Here is a 12,390-nt window from a genome sequence, read left to right on the forward strand (position 1 = left end):
AAAAAACAAAAACAAAATACAATAATTGGATCAAGAAAAGGAATTCGATATTACTACTTAGTAATATTGTGTCAAGTTCAAATATTATGAATAAAAAAATTATATTAAGTAATTTTATCCGCTATACATGCAAATTAAACAACTGGTTTTTCTTCCAAAGGTTGTATCAGTTTAACAGGAGATCTTAAGTTCGAAGGCGATTCTTTAAAAATAATTATTACTTATTAAACAAATTTTTTTATAAAAAGGACACGAATTTAATTTTATTTTTATTTTCAAAAAAATTATATTACTTCTGGGTTTTAATATAAGATCTAATTTATAGTTCAATTTGAATTAAAAGTTAGATCTTATATTAAAAAAAGAACAAAACTATAATCTTATTTTTGTTTTCAAAAAATTATGCCACATCCAATCTTTAATAGAAGATCTAGTTTGGAAAAATACAAACTAGATTTTGTATTAATGACTATATAGTGTTAGACGAGATATAAGGATTAGATATTTTGAACACAAGAATGCATTTTTATTTAAGAGAGCTTACATCTTTTTCTAATATCACCCATATAATTCCATATAATATATATATGTAAAATTAGAAAACTAGGGGAGCCTTTAAAATTATTGTTCTATTATTAGCAATGTGTTTTTTGTTCTTGAAATATATATGTTGCATTCATCACGCGGGTAACACAGGGGACTGAGACAAGGTTTTATTTAAGCTTAATCAATATCAATACATATACTACCTCCGATCCTTAATATAAGACCTTATTTGACTTTTATGTTGGTTCTAAATATAATATTTCAATCCATTCTGTCTCTCATATTTACTCAATTTTTTTCAAGATAGTTCTTCTAATAATTATAGTTTTAGCCAACATACTTAATTAACAAGGATATTTTAGGAAAAACAACACCTATTTATTACAAATAACTAACTTAACTTCTTTTCTTAATTTCCTCAAATTAGTTAACTAGCTCTTATAATTAGAACCAGAGCTAGTACTATATAAAGCCAAATGTTTATTATTATTATTATTATTATTGCTGTTGTTAGCAAAAAATTATTATCATCGTCGTCGTCAATTTATTAAAGTGATATTTTAAGACCACAAATACAATATATATATATATATATTTAAAAATTACCGCTTATTCTATATATGGAATGTACGTACGTACAGAGTTTTTAATCTATTGTACTCTTTTTGCCACGCTTTTAATCTATTTCTTTTTGGCTTCCACCTTTAATCTATTAGACATTACTTCTTAATTAGTTTAGATAATTGAGATTGAAAAATGGTTCACACATTTCATAACTCATAAATATTTTAATTTGTTAAGTTTTTATGTTACATATAAATATATATTTAAAAAATTATATCTACGCAGTTCTCTGCTATGCACATATTTGTACAAGTCACGTCTTGTTGGTGTCAGGAAAATAGATTAAAAGATTTATAACGCGTCTTATTGTTTATAGAAAATATAGGTTTTTTTTTTTCACCAGCAAAATATAGGTTCATTTATCGGATCGTTCATGATATAATATATATTTATATTTATATATGAAAAACATATTAATCCAATTAGAAATAAATTATTCAGTAAAAGAATTATAAATGAAATAGAAAAGGTGCAACAGCCGCACAGTTTGTTCATTTTTTACAGGATATATATATATATTTTCTAAGGTAAAATCAAACTATTGTTATAGATTAAAATATATATTTAGTCTTCTAATTTTATATAAGGTTTTAATTTGATCCTTAACTTTAAAAATTATATTAATTCTAAAATCAGTAGGCTTAAATGATTATTTTTTATGAAAATTAAACTTAGTATACCAGCATTAAAAATGTTTTATCAACATGTATGACCTCAATGTTATTATTTTTTGTTAAGAATTTTAATATTAAAACATTTAAAATATATTTTTTAAAATTAAGAGATCAAATTAAAACTGTATAGAATTAAAAAAGGGAAAATCCCAGAAAAAGTCTTTGGAATATACCAAATCTCAAATTGGGTCCTTAAATTTCGAAAATAACAGAATGGGTCATTGACCCAATCTGTCATTTGTCAAATTCAGGCAAATTGACATTTTTGCCCCTGAGCAAAAGTGAGTAGTTATTCTCTAAACAAATCTAGGTAACGCTTACACTGATCCAGTGATTACAAGATTCGTTGTAGTTAATAATAAGGTACCTGACAATAATAAGATACCTGACTATGAAAAAATGAGTAGTTATTCTCTACATAAATCTAGGTAATGCTTACATTGTTCTACTGATTACAGAATTAGTTGTAGTTAATAACAACACACCTGATTACGAAAAAGTGAGTAGTTATTTGCTACATGAATCTAGGTAACACCTAAACTCTTATAGTGATTCCTTGAATCATTGTAGTGAATGAATAAATGAGGGCAAAATTGTCAATTCGCCTGAATTTCACAAATGACAGATTGAGTCAATGACCCATTCTGTCATTTTCGAAATTTAAGAACCCAATCTGACATTTTTCATATTTCAAGGACCTTTTTTGAAATTTTCTCATTAAAAAAACTAAATATATATTTTAGTTTATTGTTATACATGGCAACGGGCAGTTGCGCGTGTTGAAGTCTAATCACATCCATATATCGATATATGTGTGCAAATGATGATGAATTTAATTGTTAAATAATAATACTACTATTGCTTTATTCTATTTGCCACCATATTCAAAGGTCGGTACAAGATAGGGACATTGATTGCGCCGGGATGGCTATTGATTTGAGTTTATATGTATTTTGTAGACCGGTTTTATCGGCTAGTATAACATATATCTTTTAGGAAAAAAAAATTTAATCAATTTTTTTATATTCATTATATTAAGTTTCCCGATAATATATGATACTTTGTCTTTTTTTTCATTTCATGTAGATTAGTAATTAAATACTATTAAATGTTAATATGTTAAAAATAAGACACATGCTCATGGAAGACATTTGAATTCATAATAATATTTGATAAAATGTCATTAAAAAATTTAACAAATGGTTTTGGTCCGTATACTTTAAACTCAAATCAAATCCATATAAAATTAGGGAAAATCCCAGAAAAAGCCCTTGGAATATAGAAAATCCCAGATTGGGTCCTTAAATTTCGAAAATGACAGAATGGGTCATTGACCCAATCTGTCATTTGTTAAATTCAGGCGAATTGACATTTTTGCCCCTGAGCAAAAGTGAGTAGTTATTCTCTAAACAAATCTAAGTAACGCTTATACTATTCTAGTGATTACAAGATTCGTTGTAGTTAATAATAAGGTACCTGACAATAATAAGATACCTGACTATGAAAAAATGAATAGTTATTCTCTACACAAATCTAGGTAATACTTACATTGTTCTAGTGATTACAGAATTAGTTTTAGTTAATAACAAGACACCTGACTATGAAAAAGTGAGTAGTTATTCGCTATACGAATCTAGGTAACACCTAAACTCTTATAGTGATTCCTTGAATCATTGTAGTGAATGAATAAATGATGGCAAAATTGTCAATTCGCCTGAATTTCACAAATGACAGATTGAGTCAATGACCCATTCTGTCATTTTTGAAATTTAAAGACCCAATCTGGCATTTCACATATTCCAAAGACCTTTTTTGGGATTTTCCCATAAAATTATCAGAACTAAAGCCAACAATTTGAAATTATAAGATCAAAACCAAAATTAAATGAAACTAAACCAATGATAATAATAACAACCCATTTTGTAGTTAAATAACAATAGCAGTAGTTGGGCAAATACACTTATAAGTTTAAAGACAATTCGATTCTAAATATATAAAATCTATTTTGTAATGTAAATTACATTATGAATACATTTAGGACCGGGGATTATAATATTACGCTCATGGAAGAAATTCAAATTCATAATAATATTTGATAAAATGCCATTAAAGATTTTTAAAGAAAATAGGAATCATGAAATGGGAATATATTGAGGGATAATGAAGAGGTCATTATCAGTAATTGCATATTCTAGGGAAGTTATTAAACAAGACTTATCATTGTCAAGGGGTTACACGACAAACATGGATCTCTTGGGATGTTTGGCACAACCAATGTCCCAAATCACAAGCATCCAACAACGATGACGAAGAAATTAACAAATTTTAATTCCTTATTAATCCCTCTCTTTAGCCTTTGTATTAATTCCAATTCCACATAAAAACGAACGTAACGACACACAAAACGGAGCACCTAACGAGGATAACACCCAAACCTATAATCCTGCCTTCAAACCCACAAAGTTATCAACCTTTCTGTCCCATTCTTTTTCATTTCCTCTCACATTTTCTCTCTCCCCAAACACCTCCTTTCCTCTCTCTCTTTCTTTCCCTCTGACAAACCTTCTCCCTGCCCCGTCACTTAAAACTTTCACTGTCTTTCTCTCTCACTTTTGTCCCTTTTAACCCAAAGGTTTCCTCCAAGCCTCCATATTCTCTCCCGTCTTTCACGAGTCTCTCTCTCTCTCTCTCTCTCACCCACACACACATCAATTCATCGATCATGCTTCAAAGCTTGGTCCCTCGATCCTCACTTTCTGAGAGTCCAAACGGTACCTCTTCTTCCTCCATGAAGACCAAGCGCGTGGACCGTGACCTCGACGAGGCCGGCGGTGACGGTGATGATCCCTCCTCATTCAAGAGGCAGAGCTCCGGCAGGAATTTCTCTGGTGAGGCATCTGTCTCCGGCGAGAAGACTGTTGAGGAAGGGGAGGGGCGTGAGGATCAGGAGCCACCGTTGGAAGGCACCGAGTCGACGGGTCTCAGACTCCTCGGCTTGTTGCTACAATGCGCGGAGTGCGTCGCCATGGAAAACCTGGATGATGCCAGTGACCTTCTGCCGGAGATAGCGGAGCTTTCCTCGCCGTACGGGACGTCACCCGAACGCGTCGGCGCGTACTTTGCACACGCTCTTCAGGCGCGCGTCGTCAGCTCATGCCTCGGCACTTACTCGCCTCTCACCACGAAATCGCACACTCTTGTTCAGTCCCAGCGAATCTTTAGCGCCTTCCAATCCTACAACTCTGCCTCTCCCCTCGTCAAATTCTCGCACTTCACCGCCAACCAAGCCATCTTCCAGGCCCTCGACGGCGAAGATTGCGTCCACGTCATCGACCTGGACATCATGCAAGGCCTTCAATGGCCAGGATTGTTCCACATCCTCGCCTCCCGCTCGAAGAAGATCCGATCAATGAGGATAACCGGGTTCGGATCCTCCGCCGAGTTGCTCGAGTCCACCGGCCGGCGACTGGCCGACTTCGCAAGCTCACTCGGCTTGCCGTTCCAGTTCCACCCTGTGGAGGGCAAAATCGGGAACATAACCGACCTGAGTCAACTCGGAGTGAAGCCCAACGAGGCCATAGTGGTCCATTGGATGCACCATTGCTTGTACGATATCACCGGAAGCGATTTGGGGACGTTGAGACTGTTGACTCTGTTGAGGCCGAAGCTTATAACGACGGTCGAACAGGATCTGAGTCACGCCGGGACCTTCCTCGCGAGGTTCGTGGACGCCTTGCATTATTACAGCGCGTTGTTCGACGCGCTCGGGGACGGATTGAGCGAGGACAGCACAGAGAGGCATACGGTGGAGCAGCAGCTGTTTGGGTGCGAGATAAGGAACATCGTGGCTGTTGGTGGGCCCAAGAGGACCGGCGAAGTGAAGGTCGAAAGATGGGGCGATGAGCTGAGACGGGTCGGGTTCCGACCGGTGTCTCTACGGGGCAACCCGGCTTCCCAAGCGAGCCTCTTGCTGGGTATGTACCCTTGGAGAGGGTACACTCTAGTGGAAGAGAATGGGTGTCTCAAGTTGGGGTGGAAGGATCTTTCTCTTTTGACTGCATCTGCATGGCAACCGTCAAATTAGATGACCTTTCTTGGATGAAATCCAAGGATGGTGGTTTGTTAGATCCTCGGGGTTCAGAGGTGGTCGTAGATTTACAGGGGGCTGATGAGGAACACGTGATCATGACGCCGGTATTTGCCAGGATCTCTGCTTCTGCTTCTGCAATTGGATTCTTGGAGAAAGTGCATGGGGATTCTTTTTGGGTAATGAGTAAAATGGGAAATGATTGCAACTATGATTGTAATTTATTTTTTCAATAAAAAAAGGTTTGTGAATTTCAGGAATTTTATACTTTATATTTTTATTCTATTCTATGGATTAAAAAGTCAGTTCACATTCCAAAAAAAAAAAAAGATTAAAAAACCTCTTAACAGAAATACTTTTTTTTAAGAAAAATGAAAATTTTCAAAAGATTAATCAACAACAACAACAACAAGTTTTAACCCACTAGGTGGGGTCGGTTACATGAATCACACGATGTCATCGTGCTCTGTCAACAACCCAATCCTTATATATGTTATTGATTAGGAGGTCTCGTTCAATGACCTCATTAAGCATTCTTCTTGGTCTTCCTCTGTTCCTTTTTATAGGACTCCATCTTGTCTAATCCACCCTCCTCACCGAGGCCTCCAATGGCCTTCTCTGCATATGTCCAAACCATCTTAAGCGATTTTCAACCATTTTCTCTTGGATAGGTGCCACACCGACTCTTACTCTGATATTTTCATTTCGAATCCTATCTTTTCTTATATGACCACACATCCATCTCAACATCCTCATTTCTACCCCAACTTTGTGCTCTTGTTTTCCCTTTATTGCCCAACATTCACTACCATACAACATAGCCGGTCTTATAACAATCCGATAAAATTTTCCTTTAAGTTTCTCAGGTACCTTCTTATCGTAAATAACTCCGGTAGCTTTCCTCCACTTTAACCAGCCAGTTTGTATTGTATGAGAAACGTCTCCATCAATTTCCCCATCCTCCTGTATAATGCATCCTAGATATTTAAACTTTGATACTTGAGGAATGATTTGCTCCCCCATCTTTATCTCCAAATCCCTATTGCCTTGCCTCCTCCCAAAATCACAATGCATATATTCTGTTTTGTTCCTGCTAAAGCGGAAATCTTTCAACTCCAACGTCCTTCTCCATAACTCCAATCTAGTGTTAATCTCTTCTTTTGATTCCGCCATGAGAACTATATCATCCGTGAAAAGCATGGACTTAGGGATTCTTTCTTGAATAGGTTCAGTTAGAACATCCAGAACAATGTTGAACAAGTACGGACTCAAAGAGGATCCCTGATGTAGGCCAATCTAAATAGGGAAGTCCTTTGTCTCACCTCCAAGCGTCCTTACACTGGTAGTTACCCCCTCATACATATCTTGTATGGCTTTGATATAAGCAACCCGTACACCTTTTTTTTTCCAAAGCCTTCCACATTACTTCTCTTGGCAAACGATCGTAAGCCTTTTCCAGGTCAATAAAGACCATATGTAAATCCCTTCTTTTACTTTTATATCTTTCTATTAACTCTCTTAGTAAATAGATTGCTTCCGAAGTGGATCTTCCTGGCATAAATCCAAATTAGTTTTTTGAAATAGAAGTCTCCAGCCTCAACCTATATTCTATCACTTTTTCCCACAAATTCATTGTATGACTCATAAGTTTTATCTCTCTGTAGCTTGCACAATTTTGAATGTCTCCTTTATTCTTGTAAATAGGAACTAAAATGCTTCTCCTCCACTCATTCGGCATATTCTTAGAGCATAAAATTTCATTAAAAAGCTTGGTTAACCACATTTCACCCTCATCTCCCAGACATTTCCAAACTTCAATAGGGATACCATCAGGCCCAACGGCTTTTCCATTGTCCATTTTCTTGAGAGCTGCCTTAACCTCTCCGATACGGATCCTGCGGTAGAAAGCCAAATTCTGATCATCTTCGTTAATTAGCAAGTCCTGTAAGTCCTGAGTCGCATAATTGCTTCCCTCATTAAATAACTTGTAAAAATAAGCCTCCCATCTGTCCTTAATATCACCATCAGTAACTAACACTTTATCATCTTCATCCTTTATACACTTTACTTGATCCAAATCTCTCTTTTTCCTCTCCCTTTGCTTCGCAATCTTGTAAATATTTCTTTCTCCCGTCTTTATTCCTAACTCCTGATAAAATCCTTCATAAGCTTTAGTACGTGCTTCGCTCATTGCTTCCTTCGTCTCTTTTTTAGCCAATTGATACTTTTCCCAGTTTTCTACACTATCAAAAGATTAATATAAAATGAAAATTTTTTAATTTTATAAATATACAAATTTGATATAGAATTTTAAAGTTTTAATTATCCATAAACACTCATTTTACATTAAACTCTTTGTATGGTCCATAACTGTACTTCTCTTGCATTTTTTATTGAATATTATTGTGTTAATGAAAGAAGTAATATTATTTTAAAACGAAATCAATGCAAATTTTATTTAGTTTAGTTGAATATTTTTATTCAAGGAAAATGACCTGGTACTTTAAATTTGGAGAGCAATTATTCTTGTCTTTAGATATTACTCTTGCAGATTGGGTTTGGATAATTATTTAATGCATGTACAATGATAAAATTATAAGTACCAATACAAGTTGAGCCTAATGAAAAAAACTGACTACTTTCTCTCAACATAATAAATTAAAACATTTATATTAGAATCTTATTTAAAATAAAATTATTTTCACTAGGATGACACCCATGTGCAATAAAAGAAAATTAGGAAAAAAGTGTAAGTCACGTAATTGGGGAAGCAGGCGTTCATAGGTCTTGTCTCGAAGCTGCAGGATGGAACAAAAGTCAATGCTCATTATTACGTGTAAATTAAATTCTTTTTGAGATGAATAATAATTGAAGCATCTCATTAGTTATTTGACATGGTATTATTACTTCATCTCGAGGTGTCAGTTTTTTCTTCGTTATGAATCTGTACTTATTATCGGTTTGACTTCTCCCGTTCATGATGTGGCCCTATATTTTTTTTAAAAAAGTTCATAACTTATTGAGCACCTTTGGTCAAATAAGAAAGTTAAAACCAATGTCATACCTTCCTATCTCTATTTGTAAGTTATGGTTCGAAAGGGGAAAAAAAATAGAGAGAATTATAATGGGATTCAACAAGAAAAAATAATTATAAAAGCCCAGAAGTTGTTATTTTTTTACTTTAGAATTTGTCATTACATGCTACTTAATTGTTATTGGGATTTTTTTAGTAATTATTTTTCTCCGTTGAGACCTTATTATAATTCTCTAAAAGAAAAAAAAAACACACACAAAAACTAACAAAAAAAGCCAAAATTTATACTATCTCTTATCCTTAATATAAGAGCTAGTTGACTAATTTAAGTAGACTAAGAAAATTTTTTAGATTAGTTACTTGTAATAAAAAAGTGTTATATTTTTTAAAATATCTTTGCTAATCATGTGTATTAACTAAAACCACTATTTGATGGAACTATTAACATCTGTAAGTGTTCGAATATTACAAGAACTACTTTAGAAAAAATAGATAAATATGAGAAACAAAATATATTGAAATTTTATATTTAGGACTAAATTGAATTACAAACTAACTCTTACATTAAGGATAAGAGATAGTACTACATAAAAATGGAGAAATGTTATTAGACAACATATTGAATTTCATTTTTGTCATCCCTCACCTAGCGAAAGGAATTTACATACTTATCATACTCATAAAGGCTAAACAAGCGAAGTCATACTCAAACAAAATTTGAGAAGATATCAAATGTCAGTTGAGGCAAAGGGCTCCGATACAGCACCTTGAATATAATGCCGCAAGATATAGCAATTTTGGAAGAAAGAGAACTTTTGGATAGCAGTATGAGACTAACATAATATGGACCAATGATCCAAGAATTTCAATGATAGGAGTCTGAAAGACGGTTGTGAGTTCCTAGGTTTTTCGACATTAATTTCTCAAGATAAATGGAAAATCAATGCCAAGGAATTTGGAATAAAATGCAATGAATATTCAACAAAATAGAATAATGTTGGAGAGAAAATGTTCTTTTGTTGGGGCCAACAGAAAAAAATGTATAGAACAAAGGAAGACATGGCTAAGTATTTGCTTTGAAAGCCTTGAGGTAAGTATCAAATTGAAAAAAAAAAACCTCAGGCTCTCTTTCAATGGGCTTCAATTTTCTTTCCCTCTTTTCCATTGGGCTGGTTTTCCCCTCGGCCCAGAGCAATTCCGGTCCAAACATTTATATTCCTCTAGTTCTTAATATAAGACATATTACCTCCGGTCCTAATTATGTAATAGAGTCTTATAACTAGGATCAGAGATAGTATTTACCTAATTTGATTACATTAATAAATTTATGTAAGTTAGTTAATTATAAAAAATATGATATGTCTTTCCTAAAACACTATAATCATCTTCCTTAACATCTTTCTTTTCTTTCTTACTTGATTATAGTTGAGTGAATATCAATAAAGATAATTTAAGAAAGACTGATAAATATGAGAAATATGTCTTATATTTATAATTAAAATAAACTCAATAATTAAGTCTTATATTAAAGACCGGAGAGTATTGCCAGTCACTGTCACTAATCATGGATTAATTGAAAAAATTATGGGGGAGTGATTTCTCAGAAATTTTTACTTTTTTTATACCTTTTTTGTTGGCTCAATACAAAGCGCGAAGACAGCATCCGATACTGTTTATAGCTTAATGAAGACTTTATTGGAATAATTATAAACTTCTTTTAATTTAAAATTGCTTGAGTAAAGTGGTAATTATGCTTGAAATATGGTTTGCTGCTGTTTGATTAGACACTGGATTACAAAGTGTGTTAATTTCATCCAATTTAAGGCACTCACATTTAATGTTTGACATCATTTTAACTAAGATTCTCTCTAATAAGAAGATACTTGTATTTGGCTCAAAAAAAAAATCACAAGGTACCCTAAACCTAGTTTTTCATAGGGTACTTTCTTTTAGTCTTTTTTTTTTTCCTCCTGCCGTCACGTACCTCTCCTCTTCCTCTGGTCTTTCTTTTCTTTTTCTCTTCCCTCTCATCTACTTGGTTCTCTTTTTTTTTTTCACCTTTTCTTTTTTTGAAATTTACGTGGCTATATATCCCAAGTATAATGACCTTCTGAATTCTTAATTTTCTGCAATTGTAATCCTAGCTTTTATATATATATATATATATATATAACTTTCTCCGGATCACGTTGTACTATGAATTAACCTTACATGTACCTTTATATATTTACATTGGTTACTATTTGATTCCTTTTCTATTTTCACTCCCGTTTGTCACTTTTTCCTTCATGTACACCTTGTCATTCCTTGTCAGATGTCATAAGTCCCACTTAAAACACACATAATAAAATATTCTTGAATATTAATGTTACCTTTGGACACTAGTGGCTTACGGCATGTTTCCTATCCCCTTTGCATTCAAATGTCACGTTTTGATTGTAGGATTGTAGTACCTTTGATTAAATTATTTTAATGTTATCCCTCCTCCTAAACCCACACACATGCGCGCACGCACACATATATGTGTAATATATGATATGAATATAAACTATGATTTATAAATTTATAAGCTATAAAAGATTTGGGGTTTTGCAAATTTAATGTTTACAATCAGCTTATAAATATAATAAACATAATTTTAACCTCTCAGATGGCTAGCCTGAGTATATATTATTATGAGTTATAACTTCAAAAAAAAAAAGATCTATATAATCTTAATCATGTAAACTAAAATTAATCGTTTTGGGTCATTTGGGAAAACTTTAAGGCTCTAAAAATTGCCCAAGTATTAATTAATAATATTTTTTTATAAAATTTTACTTATAAGAATTTAATGCTCTAGGATACCTTTTGGAGTAATTCAGGATAAATTGCTTTGTAGTTCAAAGTATAAATTAATAGTTTGTTATGTGTATGATTTTTGTAGACTCTCATTGATTAGGATTTGTTAATTGACTGCTTGTGATCTTGAGGATACCAAGTAACTTGGGGTTTGTCTATGTATGTGCAATCTTTATCCATCATGATTAAATTGGTATTAACAATAACAGATATACATAACTCTATTGGCTTAATAGATACAAATTAATAAACAAGACTGAAAAGGTGAAGGGATAAAATTGTATTATCTTCTATGTTATTTGAATTCTCCTTTAAGCATGAATGTGTTTTGGTTATTGTTGTGAAAATTTATGGTAATTTGTTTTATTTCAAGCATGCTTGCATACACTGGATTTGTTACATACTCATGACATGCATATGCAGTTAGATTTAGGAGTTTATGATATTGATATATGTGACAAACTGTGACCATGTGGTTTGTCTCCACTTAGCGCAAAGTGGTTGGCCTTTTTAGGGCCCCATTTCTTAATACTTACCTAGCCAAGTTTGTAAAAAGGAACGTGGGACAGTGACACCTCCTGGTT

At 33.4% G+C, this 12,390-nt stretch overlaps 1 protein-coding gene across 1 annotated transcript; it reads left to right on the forward strand.

The window, feature by feature from the left end:
* Positions 1-4,358: 4,358 nt before the first annotated feature.
* LOC114717807 (scarecrow-like protein 23) lies at positions 4,359-6,191 on the forward strand. Its single transcript, XM_028903003.1, has one exon. The coding sequence runs from the start codon at positions 4,567-4,569 to the stop codon at positions 5,926-5,928; it is 1,362 nt and encodes a 453-aa protein (XP_028758836.1). The 5' UTR covers positions 4,359-4,566; the 3' UTR covers positions 5,929-6,191.
* The last annotated feature ends 6,199 nt before the right edge of the window (positions 6,192-12,390 follow it).

Source organism: Neltuma alba, unplaced genomic scaffold, assembly GCF_004799145.2.
Source record: "Neltuma alba isolate B1F8T4 unplaced genomic scaffold, ASM479914v2 tig00011777_pilon, whole genome shotgun sequence".
In the NCBI taxonomy this organism is placed as follows: domain Eukaryota; kingdom Viridiplantae; phylum Streptophyta; class Magnoliopsida; order Fabales; family Fabaceae; genus Neltuma; species Neltuma alba.

What these genes read in the sequence shown, in the direction of transcription:
- LOC114717807 (XM_028903003.1), top strand. Translation starts at nt 4,567, where the DNA reads ATGCTTCAAAGCTTGGTCCCTCGATCCTCACTTTCTGAGAGTCCAAAC.